Source organism: Salmo salar, chromosome ssa20, assembly GCF_905237065.1.
Source record: "Salmo salar chromosome ssa20, Ssal_v3.1, whole genome shotgun sequence".
Lineage (NCBI taxonomy): Eukaryota > Metazoa > Chordata > Actinopteri > Salmoniformes > Salmonidae > Salmo > Salmo salar.
In genome coordinates this window covers 39,013,797-39,039,133 of record NC_059461.1, presented here as the reverse complement: position 1 = coordinate 39,039,133, position 25,337 = coordinate 39,013,797, and the positions used below count along the sequence as shown (strand labels likewise).

Sequence of the window (25,337 nt, the reverse complement as noted above, 5' to 3'; positions counted from 1 at the left end):
GCAGGTATCTCTCTCTGGTCACCCCCAAAGCCAATTCCTCCTTTGGCCGTCTCTCCTTCCAGTGCTCTGCTGCCAATGACTGGAACGAACGACAAAAATCTCTGAAACTGGAAACACTTATCTCCCTCACTAGCTTTACGCACCAGATGTCAGAGCAGCTCACAGATCACTACACCTGTACATAGCCCATCTATAATTTAGCCCAAACTACCTCTTCCCCTACTGTATTTATTTATTTTGCTCCTTTGCACCCCATTATTTATTTTCTACTTTGCACTTTCTTCTACTACAAATCTATCATTCCAGTGTTTTACTTGCTATATTGTATTTACTTTGCCACCATGGCCTTTTTTGCCTTTACCTCCCTTATCTCACCTCATTTGCTCACATTGTATATTTGAAGCTGTTTTAAAGACTTGTTACTGACTTTTGAACACTTGTCAAACTATTTAATTTCACTGCCTGTTTATTGATTAATTGGTGAATGAAAAAGTTGGATTAATGTTATTCATGTTTTTGTTATTGCATTTCAGGTGGAGAGGGAGTAAGAGACAGCCATTTTATATTGCATTGTAATTTGCACTGCACTATTTATTAGACCTAGATATTGTATGTACTGGTATGTAGGCTGTGTGTGACATTTAAAATGTTTTTATTTCAGTCCTTGACTAATAATGTTCTGTACTATGTATGCGTTACGTACGCCTCTTGGAGGAGGGAACGCAACACCCCTCCACATCAACTCCCCGTGGAGTGAAAAAAAGTATGTGATAGCAGGTGCGGGGAAGGACAACAGAAGCAGAGAAAAACACTGTTTACCGTGTTTAGGAATAATAAATTCCCTGTAATGTGGGGAAAAGGGGCAGGATGGAACCAAAGCAAAGAAAGTAAAAGTTAGTGTCCCCTCTCCTACCTCACCTGCCTTCCCACTTCTTACCTAGCCGCACCAACTGGCGCGCTAACCAAAATACAGGGGGTGGTCTGCCCAGGTCTTACCTAGTGTGCATAGACAGATTATATACTACAGGTTATGTATGCCCGCAGGCCTCTTGCCTAAAGGTGCGTTCCCCTTCCCCCTGGGAACAAATTAAACAGAATAATTTACGTGAACACTTTCAATTAACCAAAAACACTAAGTCCTATTGGCATACACATATCTCTGAAGGAGCGGCTACAAAATAATATCATCAAAACTTTCACTGACCGCCACAACAACCAACACAGGACATAAAAAATAAGGTATTTTCCCTAATGAAGGAACACTGGCTTTTAATCAAGCTGGAGAAGGAGTTGGTAATGAAGAGACAGCTGTATCCCCTGACGAGAGGGAGGGGTCAGAGCTCCAATCAGCGATAGGGCCGACCAATCAACTGCTTCAGGAATCCAGGAAGCCATCTCCTGAAATATACACACACACACATACAAACCCACAACAGTACAGAAACTGGGGAACGTAACAGTATGTCACGTCCTGATCTGTTTCGCCTGTCCTTGTGCTTGTCTCCACCCCCCTCCAGGTGTCGCCTATCTTCCCCATTATCCCCTGGGTACTTATACCTGTGTTCTCTGTTTGTCTCTGTTTGCCCCACCTCTGGATTACCAACCTCTGCCTGACCTGAGCCTGCCTGCCTGCCGTCCTGTACCTTTGCCCTACTACTCTGGATTATCGACCCCTGCCTGCCTTGACCTGTCGTTTGCCTGCCCCTGTTGCTGTAATAAACATTGTTACTTTGACACAGTCTGCATCTGGGTCTTACCTCTTAACCTGATATTGTATTATGTCATGTTTCATGTGGAGCCCAGGAAGAGTAATGGGGATCCTAATAAATATCACTAGAAAACAGCATGCTGCCAGACCACCAAAGGACCCTAGAGGTATTACAGTCAATGCTTATGAACTGGATATTGTATTTGAATTGCCCATTTATATCAATGACACTAACAAAATGGTTGGATTGTTCAGCAACGTGCAGTAAATGCTAACACGGATTTGATGGTGAAACGTACATAATGTATTCATTATCATCTCCCTAACAGGCCACTTCATGCTGTGACAAGGGCCTGGATTGTGACACGTGCGTCAAGCTATCTGCCTGAAGTCTGGGGCCTTCAGTGGTACCTTAGCTTAGAGCAAGAGTCTCCTTATCTCATAGCCATTTAATATGTATTTATTATTTAACTAGGCAAGTCAGCTAAGAACAAATTCTTATTTTCAATGCCTTGTTCAGGGGCAGAATGACCAATTTCTACCTTGTCATCTCAGGGATTCGATCTTGCAACCTTTCAGTTACTAGTCCAACGCTCTAACCACTAGGCTACCCGCTTCCCTAACACATACTGTATGAGACCATTAAAATTCATAGAAACAGCTACAAACACAATAATTAATTTATATTCTCTTGTCCCTGGCTGTGTTTAGACAGGCAAACCAATTCTGATCTTTTTTCCACTAATTGGTATTTTGACCAATTACATCAGATCTTTTCACATCAGCTCTTTTTCAGAGATGTGAAAAAAAGATCAGGCATGGGCTACCTATCTAAACACAGCCTATTTGTCCTATTCTTCAGTCTCGTCTGGGATATATATTTTAGTTGGCACACCTGTGTGATGTCCTTTATACATGAATAAAAATGTATTCACCATTCATATGAGTGGAGCATTAGCTATATATATATATATATATATATATACACACACATGATTTACTGACATGGAGTGCTCCATGTTCCTGCTGGTAGCAGGCCTCAACCTGGATGCAGGGAAATGTACTGCATTGGGTTATGGTTGCATCCATCTCCACCAGTCTCCTGGAAATCACATGTGACAAATCTGTATAGATTAACAAAAGAAAATGGTTACTTGTATTTATTCAATTGAAGTCATGACAGCCATAGGTTCTTTACACAGGAGTGGACATGGTTTTGTTCCAGGACTTCACTAACACCTCATTCAACTAATTGTGGTCTAAATTGAACAAAAATGTGCACGCAGTTCAGTCCCCTGGGACAGAAATCACCCACGTCTGTATTATTGAATGAGCTTTCCAAGTTAAAAGTTTAACGACAATTCTGCATGAAGGAAAATAACATGTGGATCTATTTCTATCTAAACTTATGAATAAACTCCAAGGAAAATATGATTTTCCTGGTGGCTGGGAGGTTCCCAAGTTCTTTAGATCAGTCTGGGTGTTAGGGATGTGCTTCAACCTGAGGAAAAGAGGAGGGGGGAAGAAATTAACCTCACTGCTCAAATTTCAGTTCTGGTTCAAGTCGCTGAGAACCCCAACTACCTTTAATGTACCATAGTTTTGTAGACAGTTTTACATATTCATAAGCATGAGTTAACTTTTAGCTAGCTAATCTAGTTGCAGTGAAATTGGGAGGGGCATTTTTATTGCCAACTTTTTCAGTCACCAATTAATCAATAAACAAGCAGTGGAATGAAGTACTTCGACAAGTGTTCAAAAGTCAGTAACAAGTCTTTAAAATATAGCTTCAAATATATATTTAATATTTTCTAGAAACCTAGCTAACATTAGCTACGCTACAGTGATGATGATGGGAATTAGCTAGCTAGATTTCCCCCAGCTGTTTCAATTTAACTATCTAATGGCATTTCCAATCAACTTCATCAATCAGATGGTTAACTAACTAGAAAATATATTAGTTTTCCCCTCGCATCTAAAGCTGCCTGATAAAGCTAGCCTGTTGATAGTAAAACTTGGAAGAATGTCAGAGGCCAGCTAGCTAACACAATAGCGGCTGTCAATGCAATGGCTGGTCTGGAGTTCGTCTGAAATGTACCATTATGATTCACATGATGAGCAAACTACTGCCATGCCCTTTCACAAAACATTTTTGATGAACACAGATAAAAGAGACGATTACTTTCAAGTAGATCATTTTCGTTAATTTACCTCATCCTCTTTCTCATGTGGGGAGCTAATTTCTGAGATTTGATTGATGGAACAATCAAGCCAATGGTTCGTCAATTGTGGTTTTGGCAGAGGGACTGATTGGTCAGGAGTAAAAGGTCATGCTCGCAGAGCGCAAATCACATTTCCACCTGCAAATGTCTTTCTACAAATTTACAAAATGTTTTACAAGTTTACTAATATCTTGTTAGCATGACAACAGTGACAGAACTCCCAGCGTGTATTTTTGGTTCACAGCAGAATATTCATACTCGTAAATGGACTTGTAATAATTCTGAAAATAAATGATACTCGCAAATCTTATTGAATGTATTCAAATGTCAAGTTACAGGTTTGCGACCCTTGTTAAATCTTTCACACATTTTCTTGAGTGGGCAGCTTGCAAAATTAAATTACACATTTGCGTAGCGTACTTGCAACCACGAATCTCAATGTGTGACAACAAAATTCTAAATACAAACTCATGTAGTTCTGTCACCATTATAATTCCATAGCAAAGTGAATTACCTCATCACGCAGGGAGGTCTTTGTGTGTGTGTAAAAATGGCAGAGATGAGATGTTTTATTCAGACATGCTACAGTAGTAGGACTCATCACCTAGTCATCTATCAGGTGTAACAGCACAGTTATCTCCATCCACGCACGCACGCACGCACGCACACACACACACACACACACACACACACACACACACACACACACACACATTAAACGCATGCTTGTCTGGAATAAAGGTCAATATGACATCTGAGCAATATAAATTGTTCCTCTACCGCGTGGCATGGTCCTCATGTACTTGCAATCTTTGTCCTACCCTTATCCCCCAACATCACAGCTTGTTGGTAATAAACTGTGTGTCATGGAAAAACTACTGTCTCTCTATAAAAAAAAGGTCAATCTGTGATGTGTACGGGAAGGTAGACTTGAATCAGAGTACTTTGGACAAAACCAAAGCCCTCTTACTCACTTTGAGTCATTTCCAACCAGATGCTTATAATTTGATTTGTGAGTTATAACTCTAAACACATTTATAATTAAGCCCTTTTGGCCAAATCTCAAGAGATACTACTACTACTCACCATCTAAACAATCCTGCTTAGAATCAGATTTATTTTTGTAACTGTTTTTTTCTTCTGAATTATTAGGCTGTCTGTTTCTGTTTGCAGCACCATAATTTAGTGCTGAAAAACACATTTCCAATTCAGTTTGTTTTCCAATTCATTCGTCTCAGTTAACCCGAGGTACTGGAGTGGAGACTACTTCTCTGGGGAGGCCACAGGGCAGAGCAAAGACTGGTACTGGAGTGGAGACTACTTCTCTGGGGGAGGCCACAGGGCAGAGCAAAGAAAACACAAAGCCCCGAAAAGGGCAAACTTCTGTTGTGTGTGTGTGTGTGTGTGTGTGTGTGTGTGTGTGTGTGTGTGTGTGTGTGTGTGTGTGTGTGTGTGTGTGTGTGTGTGTGTGTGTGTGTGTGTGTGTGTGTGTGTGTGTGTGTGTGTGTGTGTGTGTGTGTGTGTGTGTGTGTGTGTGTGTGTGTGTGTGTGTGTGTGTGTGTGTGTGTGTGTGTGTGTGTGTGTGTGTGTGTGTGTGTGTGTGTGTGTGTGTGTGTGTGTGTGTGTGTGTGTGTGTGTGTGTGTGTTTCTCCTTGGCTGGGAATGAGTTTTCCTTCAAACTAATGAGAGACTTTGCTGAGCTACATCCTAAGGAAAGAATGCTACAGTTCCCCTGAAATCAGGATAGTAAGGAGAGCAGGACATTCCTAAAAAAAAATCCAGTTTGAGGTGGAATATGTTCTTTATTGTTTTCATTTGCTTTGAACTAAGTCCACTCCATGAGTCCACAGATGTTGTGGGGTTCAGTATTGTTAGCACACACACATTCTGTCCTCCCCCACCCTCTTTCCACTCTTTTCCCCTCCCCCTCTCCTCTTCTGGAATCCAGTGTCCTGGGAGCCTTTCCATTCGTGCCTGTCTGTGGCAGTCTGCGGAGGGAAGAGCTGGTAGAAGCACTCTGCTACAGGACTAAGCTCTATTTTCAAATCTCTAGAGCCAACCTGGATTCTGCCTTCCCTCTCCTGGCTTCTCCAGTGAGCTGCTCTGCTCAATCTGTGCTGAGATCTCCTTTTGATCTTGGCACCTGTTCCAACTCGTCAGCCAGGTGAAGGTGATTTTTTCTCTGTCTCCCTCAGCCATTGTTTTTGGTCTGCTTTTCCTCCCTCCCTCCCTCCTCTCTGTGTTCAGCCCTGCCTCATGCTTTGAGTAAGTGGGTTTGGCTGTGGCTTGCAGTACGCGTGGAGCTCCAGAATATTCCTCACTAGAGTGAAGGTGTGGAACACAGGAGTAGAATCCTGAGACAGAACAGTGAGGTGTTTTGGTGAGGTATAATTATTTTGCAGAATGCTGATTTAGAACACTGAGGTAGAATTTCTGAGTAGGGTTCTGAGCTGGAACGTTAGCAATAACTTTAATTCTGAAGTAGAATACTGTGGTGGAATACTTGATCGGAATACTGATCAAGTATTTTGTGGAACATTGAGGTAGGTACTGTAGAGTAGGGAGGATGGGGGGTCATACTGCAGTAGTGTGTTTGGTTCTGCTGGGCCTATGCTGTGTGCTACTGCTCAGAGGAGGTGAGAACGCAGGAGGCATAGTCTCTATAGGCCAGGCTGTGGAGGACAGAGGGATGGACGGAGGAATGGAGTCCCAGGATGAGCCAGCTAAAGAACAGGAGCTCACAGAGACACAAAGACAGACTGGCAACGCAAAGAGAGCCACAGAGGAAGAAGCCGTACCAGGTAAGAACAAAGCCAACCTACCTATTATAATACATGTTACTAAGTGGAGAGTTGGGACCCACTGGCAGGTCCAAATTGAGTTGTGGCTAGAAACATGGATGGTTTTATCTACTTGGTGGGTCTCAAGAAGAATCTGAAAACTGTTTTGGAACCCCTGGCTTGTGTTACACTAGTGTTCTTGGATCCTAGTCTTGCAGACTCACAAGAAGTGCAGGACTTTGTTCCAGCCCAGCAATAACACACCTTACCAACTAATGATGAAACCATTAATAAAAAAAATCATCTACATCGTCTGGTTTTTGGGCTGGAACAGATGCCTCCTTCCAGGAGCAGGACTGGAGAACATTATGTTACATCGTCAGACAGGGGACAGGGCACAGAGGACAGGGATAAGGCACAGAGAACATGGCAGGTGGAGGAGGAAGATGAATGGAGAGCATGGGTTTCAAAAGAAGCCGGCGGTTTCCTGAATTACCCAGGCACTGTTCAGTCACTATGACCTGTCCAACAGTATACACACACATATACTGCACACACCACTCTCACCTGTTTGTCTCCAGCTCACAAAATCAAATCACATTTTATTTGACACCTGCACCGAATACAAGTGTACACTTTACCGTGAAATGCTTACTTACAAGCTTTTTCCCAACAATGCGGTTAAAAAGTAAGAAAATTAGCAAATAGATAAAAAGAAAATAGTAACACAATAAAATAACAATATCAAGGCTATATACAGGCTATATTCATGGAGTACCGGTACCGAATCAGTGTACTGGGGTACGAGGTAGTTGGGGTGATTGATTGAGGTAATACAGTACATTCGGAAAGTATTCAGACCTGTTGACTTTTTCTACATTTTGTTGTTACAGTCTTATTCTAAAATGGATTAAATCTACACGCAATAACACTGAATACTTTCCGAATGCACTGTATGTACATGTAGGTTTGATTAGGTGGTTGATTGAATTACTATGTACAGTACCAGACAAACGTTTGGACACATCTACTCAATCAAGGGTTTTTCTTTATTATTACAATTTTCTGAAGACATCAAAACTATGAAATAACACATATGGAATCATGTAGTAACCAAAAAAGTGTTAAACAAATCAAAATATATTTTAGATTCTATAAAGGTAGCCACCCTTTGCCTTGATAACAGCTTTGCACTCTCTTGGCATTCTCTCAACAGTCTTGAAGGAGTTCCCACATATGCTTAGCAGTTGTTGGCTGCTTTTCCTTGACTCTGTGGTCCAAATCATCTTAAACCATCTCAATTGGGTTGAGGTCGGGTGATTGTGGAGGCCAGGTCATCGGATGCAGCACTCCATCACTCTCCTTCTTGGTCAAATAGCCCTTACTTTTTTGGAATGTACTTTATATATATATATATATATATATTAACTAGGCAAGTCAGTTAAGAACAAATTCTTATTTATAATGATGGCCTTGTTCAGGGGCAGAATGACAGATTTTTACCTTGTCAGCTCGGGGATTCAATCTAGCAACCTTTCGGTTACTAGCCCAATGCTCTAACCACTAGGCTACCTGCTGCCCCTTACTGTGAGGATCATCGCTGGAGACGAGAAGCAGGTACAGGGAGTGAACATTTAATGAAACACAGACATGAAACAGATCAGGAACAGCGTCTGGACAGGGGAAAAATAACGACATCAATGCTGACAAAGGGAACAAACTGAAGAGCAGACAAATATAGAGGGGGTAATCAATAAAGTAATGGAGTCCAGGTGAGTCCAATATTGTGCAGCTGCCTGTAATGATGGTGACAGGTGTGCGTAATGAAAGGCAGCCTGGCGCCCTCGAGCCTGGAGATGATCCCTTTAAGCGCAAACCAGATGGGATTGCATATCGCTGCAGAATGCTGTTGTAGCCATACTGGTTAAGTATGCCTTGAATTCTAAATAAATCACAGACAGTGTCAACAGCAAAGCACCCCCACACCATTACACCTCCTCCTCCATGCTTCATGGTGGGAACCACACATGCAGAGATCATCCTTTCACATACTCTGCATCTCACAAAGACACGGCAATTGGAACCAAAAATCTCAAATTTGGACTCATCAGACCAAAGGACAGATTTCCAACAGTCTAAAGTCCATTGCTCGTGTTTCTTGGCCCAAGCAAGTCTCTTCTTCTTATTAGTGTCCTTTAGTAGTGGTTTCTTTGCAGCAATTCGACCATGAAGGCCTGATTCATGTGGTCTCCTCTGAACAGTTGATGTTGAGATGTGTTTGTTACTTGAACTCTGTGAAGAATTTATTTGGGCTGCAAATTCTGAGGCTGGTAACTCTAAGGAACTTATCCTCTGCAGCAGAGGTAACTCTGGGTCTTCCTGCCCTGTGGCAGTCCTCAAGAGAGCCAATTTCATCATAGCGCTTGATGGTTTTTGCGACTGCACTTGAAGAAACTTTCAAAGTTCTTAAAATTTTCTGGATTGACTGACCTTCATGTCTTAAAGTAATGATGGACTGTCGTTTCTCTTTGCTTATTTGAGCTGTTCTTGCCATAATATGGACTTGGTCTTTTACCAATAGGGCTATCTTCTGTATATCACTAGTCAAAAGTTTGGACACACCTACTCAATGCCAAGAGCGTGCAAAGCTGTCATCAAGGCAAAGGGTGGCTACTTTGAAGAATCTAAAATCTAAAATATATTTGGATTTGTTTTACACTTTTTTGGTTACTACGTGATTCCATATGTGTTATTTCATAGTTTTGATGTCTTCACTGTTATTTTACAATGTAGAAAATCGTAAAAGTAAAGAAGAACCCTGGAATGAGTAGGTGTGTATTTTTTACATTTAGCTCAACATTAAATTACTTCAGATAGAGAAGCTTGCTATGGAGCGGGCAAGCTATTTACATAAATTGGACAGACAAGTGTAGAGCGCGAGATGCAATGGAAATGTTGCAGGTGGGGAGAGATAGAGAGAAGGTGGAGCCAAGCTTCCTCCTCCACCCTCTCTCCCCATGTGCAACATTTCCATTACATCTCGCGCTCTATGAGTAGGTGTGTTCAGAATTTTGACAGGTACTGTACATGTAATGTAGGTAGGTAGGGGTGAATTTGCAGAAAGTCCGGGTAGCCATTTGATTAACTGTTCAGCAGTCTTATGGCTTTGGTGTAGAAGCTTTTCAGGAGCCTTTTGGTCCCAGACCTGGTGCTCCGGTACCACTTGCCGTGCAGTAACAGAGAGAACAGACGGTATTTGGGTGATTGGAGTCTTTGACTATTTGTAGGGCCTTCCTCTGACACCGCCTGATAAAGAGGTGCTGGATGACAGGGAGCTTGGCCCCAGTGATGTACTGGGCCGTACGGGCTACCCTTTGTAACGCCTTGCAATCGGATGCCGAGCAGTTGCCAAACCAAGGTGTGATGCAGCCAGTCAAGCTGCTCTCAATGGTGCAGCTGTATATCTTTTTGAGGATCTGAGGGCCCATGACAAATCTTTTAAGACTCCTGAGTGGGAAGAGGCATTACAGTGCCCTATTCACGACTGTGTTGGTGTGTTTGGACCATAAGTCCTTAGTGATGTGGACACCGAAGAACTTGAATCTCTCGACCTTCTCCACTACAGCCCTGTCGATGTGAATGGGGGCGTGCTCGGCCCTCCGTTTCCTGTAGTCCACGATCAGCTCCTTTGTCTTGCTGGCGTTGAGTGAGAGGTTGTTATCCTGGCAACATACTGGCAAGTCTCTGACCTCCTCCCTGTAGGCTCTCATCAGCGTCGGTGATCAGATCTACCATCGTCGTGTCGTCAGCAAACTTAATGATGGTGTTGGAGACGTTTGTGGCCATGCAGTCGTGGGTGAACAGGGAGTACAGGAGGGGGCTAAGCATGCACCTCTGAGGGACCCCCGTATTGAGGGTCAGCGTGGCAGTTGTGTTTTTGCCTACCTTCACCACGGTCCATCAGAAAGTCCAGTATCCAATTGCAGAGGGAGGTGTTTAATCAATGAGCAAATTATTGATTTGTTCACTGAGGTAATGGACCATCATGCCCCAGTAAGAAAGAGTACAGTTGGGGCTCGTCCATCACCATAGATTGATGATGAACTGGGAAATATGGCAAAAGTCTTAGCAGCCAAATCTAAACTACAAATTGATGAACAGAATTATAGAACACTACGTAATTATGCAGTTAAATTAAATGGTAAGAAAAAAATGTTATTTTACTTCTTTTTTTAATGATCCTAAAAAGGTATGAAATACAGTTACGGGCTTACTTGGTACATCTATTTCATCATGCCCATCTAGTGTGGAGGTCGACGGGAGAACAATAACAAAACCAGCTGATATTGCCTAACATTTTGCAGATTTTTTTACAAAGAAAATGTATTTACTGAGAGATAATGTAAACACCCATTCTTCCAAACAAGCTATTGTCCAATGGATTGATGATCATATTATGAGCAAAAAAACTGGCTATTTTGACTACAATTGGTGTCAGTGGAGGAGGTGTTAAACCTCTTGAAGTCATTACCAGATGGTGAATCTACAGGTTATGATCTTATGGAAAACATTTTACTTCGTTATGCTGCTCCCCAGATTGCAGCTCCACTGAAACACATATTTAATTGGTCACTGAAAAGGGACGTTTACAAATGTATGGAAGCATGCTAAAATATGTCCTATCCCAAAAGACAGCAAAGAATCCATTACTCCTGCCAATAGTCAACAAATTAGTCTACTCTCTTCACTCAGTAAGATATTGGAGGGTATTGTGAGTAGACAAATATGGGAGTACATGGAAAATAATTATCTGATTACAGCCAATAACAAAAACCATTCCACTACCACTGCATTGGTTGACATGACTGACCAGTGGCTCAATGCTATGGATAATGGCAGGTTTGTGGGTGTACTATTTTTAGATTTTAGTGCAGCATTTGATTTAGTGGATCATTAAATATTTTTGACTAATTTATTGCATTTTAGTTTTAAGGAGGTAGCATTGAATTGGGTACAGTCATATCTAACTGACAGGAAACAGACCACCTATATCAATGGTTCATTTTCTTCCCCTCATGCTTTAAACCGTGGCATACCACAGGGCAGCTGCCTTGGTCCACTTCTTTACTTAATATATACCAACAACCTTCCTTATGCCTTATCTGAAACTCAAACCACTACATTTTCAGATGATACTACAATTTATACAGCAAGATAATCAAATCAAATCAAATTGTATTAGTCACATGTGCCGAATACAACAGGTGTAGACCTTACATTGAAACGCTTACTTATGAGCCCCTAACCAACAATGCAGTTTAAAAAATACGGATAAGAATAAGAAATAAAAGTAACAAGTAATTAAAGAGCAGAATTAAAATAACACTTGTAAGACTATATACAGGGCGGTACCGGTACAAGGTCAATGTGCGGGGGCACCAGTTAGTTGAGGTAATATATACATGTAGGTAGAGTTATTAAAGTGACTATGCATAGGAGATAACAACAGAGAGTAGCAGCGGTGAATTAGGGAGGGGGGGTGGCAATGCAAATAGTTTGGGTAGCCATTTGAAAAGGTGTTCAGGAGTTTTATGGCTTGGGGTTAGAAGCTGTTTAGAAGCTTCTTGGACCTAGACTTGGCGCTCCGGTACCGCTTGCCGTGCGGTAGCAACGAGAACAGTCTATGACTAGGGTGGCTGGAGTCTTTGACAATTTTTAGGGCCTTCCTCTGACACCGCCTGGTATAGAGGTCCTGGATGGCAGGAACCTTGGCCCCAGTGATGTACTGGGCCGGTTGCACTACCCTCTGTAGTGCCTTGCGGTCTGAGGCCGAGTAGTTGCCGTACCAGGCAGTGATGCAACCAGTCAGGATGCTCTCGATGGTGCAGCTGTAGAACCTTTTGAGGATCTGAAGACCCATGTCAAATCTTTTCAGTCTCCCGAGGTGGAATAGGTTTTGTCGTGCCCTCTGTGATGTGAACATCAAAAAACTTGAAGCTCTCAACCTGCTCCACCGCAGCCCCGTCGATGAGAATGGGGGCGTGCTTGGTCCTCTTTTTCCAATCGGTTCAACAGGTACAGCAAGCTCAACAAGTAGATTTGGAAAATATCAGGGAGTGGGTTTGCCGGAACAAACTTGTTTTAAACACTAAGAAAACCAAAGTTATGTTGGTCTGTTCCACTAGTAACTGGCCAACACAGTATGGGATACAATTCAGTATGGGGGGAGTACAAATTTAGGCAGTGGCAGAAACCAAACTACTAGGAGTGCAGCTAGACAACTGCTTACCATGGTCGTCTCAAATAACTCATCTATGGAGAAAAATAAATAAAAAAATGCATGCATGATCAGAAGGATAGCTAAATATTTACTGGGAAAGATTGTTAAGTAAACAATCCAAGCATTAATTGGGAGTCGGGTGATCTACTGTTCTGTGTTCTGGGGAAATGCTTCCACAAGTTAAATTTGTAGGCTGCAGATTGAACAGAACAAAGCAGCAAGGATTGTTTTAAGGTGGAGATATGGTTATTCGGTTGTAGTCATGCTCAATGCTCTTGGTTGGTCATCAGTCAACAAGATAATTGAAAAAAACATGCTTATTTTATTTCATAATATACACCATTTAAAACGGCCAAACTCTATTCACAACAGTATTCAGTCAGAGACAGACATTCAGTAAATACTAGGAATAGATTGTCCACCATCTATGTGTTATCTAGACAGAAAAGGGAAATAGGCAAAATAACATTTCGATTTAGAACAATAAAGAAATTGAATAATTTATCTGAGCAAACCAGAAACTTTTCAATATATAAATTCAAACAATACTTTAAAACCATTTAAATATAATACATAGGAAAGCTGTGCTGGACTATGGTAGATGAAGAATCAATCTTTTCAGACTGTTAGAGTATTTATCTGGTCAATATGTCAGTGTATTATGTCTGTTTGTAACAGTGTGATATATGTGAAAATATGATTGTGTTATAAATTGTATTTTAATGTTTAAGGACTCTTGGAAGATCAGTCCAAATGAGGACTAAAAGAGATCCTAATAAAATAAAATAAAATCCCAGGTTCCTTAGCTTAGTGATGATCTTGGAGGGTACTATGGTGTTGAACGTTGTGCTGTAGTCAATGAACAGCATTCTCACGTAGATGTTTCTTTTGTCTTTTGTCATACCCATCTGGACCGTGTCTCTTGGCACGCACCAGAGCAGAGCAAAGTATACCTGGGCCTGAGACTGGGCCTGAGACTGGGACTGGGCCTGAGACTGGGACTGGGACTGGGACTGAGACTGGGACTGGGGAAGATTTAGTCTGCTGCTGCAGTAACAGACCTGGCTGGGCTCTGAGCTGAGCATCTTGCAAACAGATTTGTACAGTCAACTTTTCTTTTCCACTGATTGTGCTGTAATCATGGGTGAACAGTGACCACAGAACCCCACTCTACAGTGGAAGGAATCACCCTCTGAGACAGAGATGATGAAGTTTTAATCATAAAGTACATTTGTTTCCGAGGTTTCACAGCTTAAAATCGAGTAAACTTCAGCACACACATCTGTTGGTTGAATCAGTACAATTTCCCAATTTGGTTGCACTAAAACCATGTATTTATATGGTAATTATATTAGTTAGTAGGTACTGTGTAACCACACTGAAAAAATATATAAACACAACATGCCTCATAGTTCTGCCCAAAAACAATGTCAATTTCTCTTAAACAGTGGCATTTGGGCTTTTTAGGTGAGCGCTGATACCGCCCTGTGATAAGCAGCTCCCACTTTGTCAAAGGCAAGGTTGCAAAATATTTTGATTGTTTATTCCCAGCGCGCCTCTCTGTTGGAGAGAAGCATCGCTGCGGCGCTCTACCAACATTCCGTCCCCAAATGAATGTAACATAAATCATGTAGCAGATATAGCCAGGGTAAAACATAACCCATTCACAATAATTAAAACTAAATGTCAAGAAAACTGTAAGCTATTACACCACTTTTTATTATTACCGCATGTCAGCGGCAAATAAGAGAATGGACACGATAAGCTACACCCCAGTAAACACAGACCGACACCGACGTCTACTGGATGTTTTTTTTTTTTGCTCTGTCCGGACTGGATGTCTTTTTTTTTGCTCTGTCCGGACTGGATGTCTTTTTTTTTTGCTCTGTCCGGACTGGATGTCTTTTTTTTTGCTCTGTCCGGACTGGATGTTTTTTTTTTTGCTCTGTCCGGACTGGATGTCTTTTTTTTTTGCTCTGTCCGGACTGGATGTCTTTTTTTTTTGCTCTGTCCGGACTGGATGTTTTTTTTTTTGCTCTGTCCGGACTGGAAGTCTTTTTTTTTTGCTCTGTCCGGACTGGATGTCTTTTTTTGGTGCAATCCGGTCTGGCCTTGCATTCCATGTCCATGGACGTTGGTTTTTAGTCTGGTCCAGATTAGAGGTCTATGTTTGGTTCAGATTTTGTCTGGTCTAGACCAGCATTCATTTGGCCCAAACATAGACGTCTATGTTTTGTTCAGATTTGGTCTATTTTGGACCGGCCTTGATTTGGTCCAAACATAGATGTCTATGTTTTGTCCAGATTTGGTCCGGTCTGGACCGGCCTTGATTTGGTCCAAACATAGATGTCTATGTTTTGTTCAGATTTGGTCCGGTCTGGACCGGCCTTGATTTGGTCCAAACATAGACGTCTCTAAATTACGTCTTTTCAACTTTTATTCAGAACCAAAAATTATTCTGATTTCAACATCGGGAAAATACATATTTTCAATGTCGGGAAAATATGTATTTTCACCTTTCATTCAGAATGTAAATTGAACCTAACTTCAATGTCTGGAAAATATACTGCTCAAAAAAATAAAGGGAACACTTAAACAACACATCCTAGATCTGAATGAAATAAATAATCTTATTAAATACTTTTTTCTTTACATCGTTGAATGTGCTGACAACAAAATCACACAAAAATAATCAATGGAAATCCAATGTATCAACCCATGGAGGTCTGGATTTGGAGTCACACTCAAAATTAAAGTGGAAAACCACACTACAGGCTGATCCAACTTTGATGTAATGTCCTTAAAACAAATCAAAATGAGGCTCAGTAGTGTGTGTGGCCCCCACGTGCCTGTATGACCTCCCTACAACACCTTGGCATGCTCCTGATGAGGTGGCAGATGGTCTCCTGAGGGATCTCCTCCCAGACCTGGACTAAAGCATCCGCCAACTCCTGGACAGTCTGTGGTGCAACGTGGCGTTGGTGGATGGAGCGAGACATGATGTCCCAGATGTGCTCAATTGGATTCAGGTCTGGGGAACGGGCGGGCCAGTCCATAGCATCAATGCCTTCCTCTTGCAGGAACTGCTGACACACTCCAGCCACATGAGGTCTAGCATTGTCTTGCATTAGGAGGAACCCAGGGCCAACCGCACCAGCATATGGTCTCACAAGGGGTCTGAGGATCTCATCTCGGTACCTAATGGCAGTCAGGCTACCTCTGGCGAGCACATGGAGGGCTGTGCGGCCCCCCAAAGAAATGCCACCCCACACCATGACTGACCCACCGCCAAACCAGTCATGCTGGAGGATGTTGCAGGCAGCAGAACGTTCTCCACGGCATCTCCAGACTCTGTCACGTCTATCACATGTGCTCAGTGTGAACCTGCTTTCATCTGTGAAGGGCACAGGGCGCCAGTGGCGAATTTGCCAATCTTGGTGTTCTCTGGCAAATGTCAAACGTCCTGCACGGTGTTGGGCTGTAAGCACAACCCCCACCTGTGGACGTCGGGCCCTCATACCACCCTCATGGAGTCTGTTTCTGACCGTTTGAGCAGACACATGCACATTTGTGGCCTGCTGGAGGTCATTTTGCAGGGCTCTGGCAGTGCTTCTCCTGCTCCTCCTTGCAGAAAGGCGGAGGTAGCGGTCCTGCTGCTGGGTTGTTGCCCTCCTACGGCCTCCTCCACGTCTCCTGATGTATTGGCCTGTCTCCTGGTAGCGCCTCCATGCTCTGGATACTAAGCTGACAGACACAGCAAACCTTCTTGCCACAGCTCGCATTGATGTGCCATCCTGGATGAGCTGCACTACCTGAGCCACTTGTGTGGGTTGTAGACTCCGTCTCATGCTACCACTAGAGTGAAAGAACCACCAGCATTCAAAAGTGACCAAAACATCAGCCAGGAAGCATAGGAACTGAGAAGTGGTCTGTGGTCACCACCTGCAGAGCCACTCCTTTATTGGGGGTGTCTTGCTAATTGCCTATAATTTCCACCTGTTGTCTATTCCATTTGCACAACAGCATGTGACATTTATTGTCAATCAGTGTTGCTTCCTAAGTGGACAGTTTGATTTCACAGAAGTGTGATTGACTTGGAGTTACATTGTGTTGTTTAAGTGTTCCCTTTATTTTTTTGAGCAGTGTACATGTTTTAGATGTCATTTTGCTTACTGGGACTGTTCTAATTTTGCATGAGAAGGCCATTTTTTTGGGCTTGCCTAGGGTGGCAGAATGGCCAGGACCGGCCCTGGGAATACATGGTCTGCAGTTGGACACACTGCCAAATTCTCTAAAATGACATTGGAGGTGGCTTATGGTAGAGACATTAACATTCAAGTCTCTGGTAACAGCTCTGGTGGACATTCCTGCAGTCAGCATGCCAATTGCACGCTCTCGCAAAACTTGAGACATCTGTAACATTGTGTTATGTGACAAAGCTGGGGCAGCAAGTAGCCTAGTGGTTAGAGTGTTAAGGTTGGAAGATCAAATCCCCGAGCTGACAAGGTAAAAATCTGTTGTTCTGCCCCTGAACAAGGCAGTTAACCCATTCAAAATGGGTTAAAATGTTCATTGTTAAATAAAGGTAAACATTTAAAAAAATACATTTTAGAGTGGCCTTTTATTGTCCCCAGCAGAAGTTGCACCTGTGTAATGATCATGCTGTTTAATCAGCTTCTTAATATGCCACACCTGTCAGGTGGATGGATTATCTTGGTAAAGGAGGATTGCTTACTAGCAGGGATGTAAACAAATTTGTGCACAACATTTTTGAGAAATAAGCTTTTTGTGCATATGGAACATTTTATTTCAGCTCATGAAACATGGGACCAACACTTAACATGTCGCGTACATTGTTTTGGTTCAGTGTATGTTGTAGAGTAGGTAGACATTGTTACATAGTTTGTAGTGTGCTATGAAATAGTTGCTACTACTGTTATACCTATTTGTCCACAATTGAGAAGATATGAGAATTACCAACCACACAGAGTCAGACGGGACAATGTTGATAATTCCCTGACAGCATGTCATTACAGTTTGACTGGGTTTACTAATGGAGAGGAATATTTTCCATGAAGACAGCCTCCGTTCCACAGTTATGTCACTGGCACTGATATTCAGACAGCCATGAAGAGAGATAGTGAAATGCCAATGAGGCTCCACTGACTTCTGGATTTACACAACTTTTTGCTTCCCAATATGTTACATTAAAATACCATACAGTACAATGCCCTCCAGTGGCGATTGAGGCAGCACCATAAGCAGCACAAGAGGATAATTACATCCGCATATTATTCATAGCATGCAAAATTCTGTAAATATGTTTATTCAGAGAAAGGGCCAGAAAGAAGAACAGCTTCGTTATCCATTCCACATCAAATAGAAACCTACAGTCCTAGTATGTGATTTTGGAATATTCGAATGGGACATAATGTGGTAACACTGAGATAAACCCAGATCTCCTTGACCATGAGTGTGATGATGTCGCTACAGTTCCTCTCCTTGAGGTTTGTGTGTCCCGGGCCTCCCGAGTGGCGCAGCGGTCTAAGGAACTGCATCGCAGTGCTTGAGGTGTCACTACAGACCCGGGTTCGATCCCAGGCTGTGTCGTGACCGGGAGACCCATAAGGCAGAGCACAATTGGTCCAGTGTCGTCTGGGATAGGGGAGGGTTTGGCTGGTTGGGATTTTCTTGTCTTATCATGCTCTAGCGACTCCTTGTGGCGGGCTGGGCGCCTGCAATCTGACTTTGGTTGCCAACTGGATTGTGAATCCTCCGACACATTGGTACGGCTGGCTTCCGGGTTAAGCGAGCAACGTGTCAAGAAGCAGTGCGGCTAGGCAGGGTTGTGTTTCAGAGGACGCATGGCTCTCGACCTTTGCCTCGCCCGAGTCCGTAGGGGAGTTTCAGCGATGGGACAAGACTAACTACCAATTGGATATCACGAAATTGGGGGGAAAAAGGGGGAAAACTACCCCAAACCTTTTTTGTAGAGAGAACAGAGGAGGCTTTCTTCTGCACAGGACACCGTCATCTCCCCTCCACCACACACACATACACATCCTGTCTGCCAGACGTTAGCTCAGCTGTGCCCCCTGCTAGTGATGCTGTCTGGCAGACCCACTTCCTGGTACACATGTCTGGACTGGGATCTCTGTCTGTCTCTCTCTGTCTGTCTCTGTCTCTCTCTGTCTCTCTGTCTCTCATCATTCTGTTTCAATTGCAGAACGTTGGTGTTGATTTATAGCTGTTGTTTGAATGCCATATTGTCCTATCAATTTCAACATTTTCATTATATTACATTTACAATTGAGTAATTTAGCAGACACTCTCATCCAGAGCAACTTACATATCTGTCTGCAATAGGAGTGGTAGGAGCTGTAAGGCCTCATATTGGGCCCTCAGGGGTCAACATGATCGAGTTTATTCACTTTCCTTTGCTTCTTCGTCCATCTCCAAGCCCGGGTCAGGAGAGCCCCAGAGGAGGAGGAAGGCAAAGGGAAGAAAAAAAAGGGCAAGAAGGACAAGAAGAACAAGGAGTCTAAAGCAGACAAAAAGCTGAAGGACAAGGGAGGCCGCCGCGGCAAAGCACCAACAACTCCACCACCGACCACTACCACACTACCACCGACCACTACCACAGAGGTGTACACAGAACCAGGTAATTTAGTTACACACCACTCTAGTTAAAGGTTCAATGCAGCCGTTTTCATCTCAGTATCAAATCATTTCTGGGTAACAATTAAGTACCTTACTGTGATTATTTTCAATTAAAATTGTAAAAAAGAAACGAAAAACAGCTTCTTAGTTAAGAGCAATTTCTCAAGCAAGAATTTTGCTAGGACTGCCTGGGAGTGTTCTGAGTGGAGAGGGGAAAACTGGCAATTAGCTGTTATTGGCAGAGAGGTTTGGATGGTGATGTCACCAGGCAGGCCAAAACTCCATCCCACCTAAACAGGCTAAAATTTCAGGCAATCTTTTTAAACAGCTCTAACGCTAAAAAAGTATTATTGTAATTTTCACAATTTCACAGTATTATTCCAACTTCATTGTGTGTAAATACTGTATATATGAAACACAGGAAATCACGTTTTTGACCTCACTGGTTTTTTAAAACAGACTAGAATTGGTAAATTAGATATACAATTATTTGTATTGTGTGAGTGCTAAGTTGTTTGTAAGACTGTGCTCTCTGTTCCCTCTGAAGCTCCCACAGAACCTGACCCCTACCCGGACTTCCCCTATTTAGACAGCGGTGAGTGCAGATGTTATCACATCATTTCTCTGAAGCTGGTGCCTCAGTGTTCTAATACCAATCAAAATGTTGATCTTATTTGTACCATTGAAAAGTATATGGATTTTCTCCACAATAATAATGTTACATCTACTGTCCTGTGTCCCTCTGACAGAGGATGACTACTGGAACCCTGATGATGATAAGCCAGCCACCCCAAAGACTGACTCAGAGGATGAGTACTGGAACCCTGATGATGATAAGCCAGCCACCCCAAAGACTGACTCAGAGGATGAGTACTGGAACCCTGATGATGATAAGCCAGCCACCCCAAAGACTGACTCAGAGGATGAGTACTGGAACCCTGATGATGATAAGCCAGCCACCCCAGAGACTGACTCAGAGGATGAGTACTGGAACCCTGATGATGATAAGCCAGCCACCCCAGAGACTGACTCAGAGGATGAGTACTGGAACCCTGATGATGATAAGCCAGCCACCCCAGAGACTGACTCAGAGGATGAGTACTGGAACCCAGATGATGATAAGCCAGCCACCCCAGAGATTGACTCAGAGGATGAGTACTGGAACCCTGATGATGATAAGCCAGCCACCCCAGAGACTGACTCAGAGGATGACTACTGGAAGGGAGAGGAGGAGGAGCCTGCAGGCCCAGTGGTCGACCCAGAAAATGACTATTGGAAGGGAGAGGACCCGACGGCCACACACACCCCTCTTGTGGTGGATGGAGAGGTGGACACGGGAGATGAAGACTACTGGGAAGCCAAATGTATGTTTAAACCTCAGTTTCCTAAAATGACTGACTGAATGACTGACTGAATGGATGGATGAATGGATGGATGAATGGGATAAAGGAACCAACAACTATAAAATGTAATTTTGAAATAACTTGAATAGTAATTTCCAAGTAGTTAGTAAAGTATTTTACATACTAGCTATTAGTTTATAAGTTTATAACAGCACATACTGAACAATTTGGACTTGTACATTTCTTCTCCAGCTCCTCTCTATATCAAACCACCTGGAGTCTTTAACCCAGGGTTTCCCAAACTCGGTCCCCGGGACCCCAAGGTGAGCACGTTTTGGTTTTGCCCCAGCACTACGCAGCTAATTAAAATAATAAACTAATCATCCAGCTTTGATCATTTGAATCAGCTGTGTAGTATTAGGGCAAAAACCAAAACTTCCGCCCCTTGGAGTCCAGAGTATCGAGTTTGATAAATGCTGCTTTAACCAATGAGTTTTAATCAGATGATGGAAAGATCATCTCATATGAAGGTCTGTCAGTGACATTCATAGCTCAGCTCATCTGTACTTTGTGTGATAGTTACAACAGGTTTTCATTACGTTACTGTGTCCATATTTCCACTACTGTTTTACTCTACCATTGCTCCATATTTCCACTCCTACAGTATCTTACTCTCCAGTACCCCTCTATTTCTCTCACCATATCACTCCATCATCTCTCTCCGTTCTCATCCTCTATTTCTCTCACCATATCACTCCATCTCTCTCCGTTCTCATCCTCTCATTTCTCTTCTTGCGCTCTACTCGTACTTCTTCATCCGTCTCATTCCTTTCTTCCTCACTCTCATCTTCCTCTTCTATCTCACTGTCTTCAATCTTGCTCTCTCCTTTCTTTCTCTCTTCGCTTTTTCATTCTCTCTTTCTCTCACACTTTCACTCTCTCTCGCTCTCATTCTCTCGCCCTCTCAATCTCTTACTCTCTCATTCACTATCGCACTCTCTCATTATCTCATTCTCTAACTCTCTCACTCTCTCACTCTCTCACTCTCTCTGTTCAATAACAGATGAGGTGCCCGAGAATCTTCCTTTCCCTGACGGTAAAGAGGTCGTCCCCACAGAGAAAGACGACTTGAGCTACGCTGTCACAGGTAACTTACATAATTAAATCAATCAATGAATCAATCAATACGTACTGTAAATGTATCTCAGTCAGTCAGTCAGTCAGTGCTTAGAGAGCCACAGTGTATGCAGGTGTTCCTCCTTTCTAAGAATGAAAGACAACCCCTGTTTTAGTGTGGGATACGCTGAACCGTCCTCTAACTTCAGGGAATCACATCAGGCTAGCTAGATCATAGCTCTGCTTTTAAATGAGAGTGAGTGGGTGAGAGTTTAGTTCCACACAATCAAAGGCTTTTCATGGTTTTGTTTTTGATCGAGAAGCCTTTCACAAGATGGCTGCTCTGTTATATTCCTTGTAAATGTAAATTAAACATTTAACTAGGCAAATAACAGGCAGTGAGTTTCACTAGCTTTACGTTGGTCCAAACATTGGTCTGTTGTTGCTGCAGAAATTTGACCATCACTGTATTGGAAGATTACTGTATTACTGTATTATCAAGGCCTTTAGTTAAATAGCCGTAGCTTCAGAGAGCTTTGGAAAGCACACATAAAACCAAAGAGAGTCTCCGTCATGTTGTTTAGTAAAAAGAGAACAGTACTACCAGACAGGTTTCTGCTTGAGCAAACTTGTGGTTTTGCCAGGGCAGTTATGTCCCACTGGGCACAGGCGTCAGTTCAACGTCGAGTTTTGATTTACATTTGAATGAGTTGTCAACTAACGTTAATTCAACGTGAAATCAATGAAACCATGTCATTGGATTTATAGTAGGTTAAAAGTTGGGTGAAAAAAAGACAAACATTCTCAAAATTCCTTAAGTTGATGACTTTTTGCAAATTCAATCAGTTTTCCACGTTGATTCAACGTCATCACATATAATCGTTTTGTTGAAATGACGTGGAAACAGCATTTATTCAACCAGTTTGTGCCCAGTGGGGTAGTACTGTTGAATCAATGCAGAAACAATGTGTTACCCAGGCTACAGTATACTAAGACTGTTCTAACGTTGTGTTGTTTTCTCCCTCTGATACAGTATACTAAGACTGTTCTAACGTTGTGTTGTTTTCTCCCTCTGATACAGTATACTAAGACTGTTCTAACGTTGTGTTGTTTTCTCCCTCTGATACAGTATACTAAGACTGTTCTAACGTTGTGTTTTTTCTCCCTCTGATACAGTATACTAAGACTGTTCTAACGTTGTGTTTTCTCCCTCTGATACAGTATACTAAGACTGTTCTAACGTTGTGTTGTTTTCTCCCTCTGATACAGTATACTAAGACTGTTCTAACGTTGTGTTGTTTTCTCCCTCTGATACAGTATACTAAGACTGTTCTAACGTTGTGTTGTTTTCTCCCTCTGATACAGTATACTAAGACTGTTCTAACGTTGTGTTTTCTCCCTCTGATACAGTATACTAAGACTGTTCTAACGTTGTGTTGTTTTCTCCCTCTGATACAGTATACTAAGACTGTTCTAACGTTGTGTTGTTTTCTCCCTCTGATACAGTATACTAAGACTGTTCTAACATTGTGTTGTTTTCTCCCTCTGATACAGTATACTAAGACTGTTCTAACGTTGTGTTTTCTCCCTCTGATACAGTATACTAAGACTGTTCTAACGTTGTGTTGTTTTCTCCCTCTGATACAGTATCCTAAGACTGTTCTAACGTTGTGTTTTCTCCCTCTGATACAGTATACTAAGACTGTTCTAACGTTGTGTTGTTTTCTCCCTCTGATACAGTATACTAAGACTGTTCTAACGTTGTGTTTTCTCCCTCTGATACAGTATACTAAGACTGTTCTAACGTTGTGTTTTCTCCCTCTGATACAGTATACTAAGACTGTTCTAACGTTGTGTTTTCTCCCTCTGATACAGTATACTAAGACTGTTCTAACGTTGTGTTGTTTTCTCCCTCTGATACAGTATACTAAGACTGTTCTAACGTTGTGTTGTTTTCTCCCTCTGATACAGTATACTAAGACTGTTCTAACGTTGTGTTGTTTTCTCCCTCTGATACAGTATACTAAGACTGTTCTAACGTTGTGTTTTCTCCCTCTGATACAGAGGATTCTATTACACCACCACCTACCTATGAAAGCCCATGGTACGAGGAGTATGACTATGGATATAGTGGTGGAGAGAGTATGTACACACACACACACGCACACACACACACACACACACACACACACACACACACACACACACACACACACACACACACATGTACGCACACAAAATGAACTGTAACATTAACCCATGGCCAAATCTCCAATAGAAATCTGTTTTTCATTTCATTGGGACCCTGCAGTAAATGAAAGATTAGATAGACACAATAAAGAATTGGACCGCTACCACAGAGTCAAAGTAATGGGCCTACACTCTCTCATTCCCCACAAGAATGAACAAGAGACGTGTATAATTGTCAGACTGTTTCAGTTACATGGTCTGCCATCTTCTTCATACATTTGGGTTTAGCGAGACTTTGCCAGCTGAAGTTACAAACTGCAAAATAAGCAGAGTAATGGAATTGATCCTATCTTCAAACACTTATGTTTATGGTTGTGTGGCAAACATTAAGAAAGGGAAGAGGGTAAAAAGTTGAAGAATGCTTTGTTCACACCTGTTGTGATGGATTATCTGTCAGATAGAATAGGGAATCATGACAGCTGTTGGTATTCTATCTGCAACATTTTGAATGTTTCACATCTGAATATACCCCACAGTATTTACTCTAAACTGTAATGGGGAGGTGGGGAAAATGGATTCACCCATTGAAGTATTTCACTCCTTTGTTTACTACAGCGAAAAAACAGGAGGAAGAGGAGGAGAGGGAGAGACAAAGGAAAGAAAAGGAGAGAGAGGATAGAGGTATGATGCACAGCATATTTTCCATTATGATCTGTGATCTGTCTGTTCCATTATGATCTGAATGACTGATCTATCTGTCCTTCTGTCCGTCCATCTGTCCTAGGTTGTGGATACTTCCCATCATACAGTAATATTTGACATTACGTTTACATTTTGGTAATTTAGCCGTAAGACAAAATATTTTTGGTAATTCTTATGCAGAGCGGCTAACAATCAGTGCATTCAATTAAGGGAGATAAAACAACCACACATTGCAACAAGTAAAACTTAGTAACACTGCAATGCCAAACGTTGTACTGTCAAAGCTCCCAGACAATCAGATGAACATATGACCCACAGATAGAACATGTCATGTTA

General features: G+C 42.3%; 1 protein-coding gene across 1 annotated transcript in view; it reads left to right on the top strand.

The window, feature by feature from the left end:
* The first annotated feature begins 5,891 nt into the window (after nucleotides 1–5,891).
* LOC106580579 (adipocyte enhancer-binding protein 1) overlaps nucleotides 5,892–25,337 on the top strand; it is a 27,020-nt gene continuing 7,574 nt past the window's right edge. Inside the window, 7 exon segments of the mRNA XM_014161790.2 lie at nucleotides 5,892–6,731; nucleotides 19,451–19,651; nucleotides 20,198–20,245; nucleotides 20,400–21,014; nucleotides 22,057–22,140; nucleotides 24,174–24,251; nucleotides 24,915–24,980. Coding sequence (XP_014017265.2) covers nucleotides 6,497–6,731; nucleotides 19,451–19,651; nucleotides 20,198–20,245; nucleotides 20,400–21,014; nucleotides 22,057–22,140; nucleotides 24,174–24,251; nucleotides 24,915–24,980 — 1,327 coding nt within the window. The 5' untranslated portion in view covers nucleotides 5,892–6,496.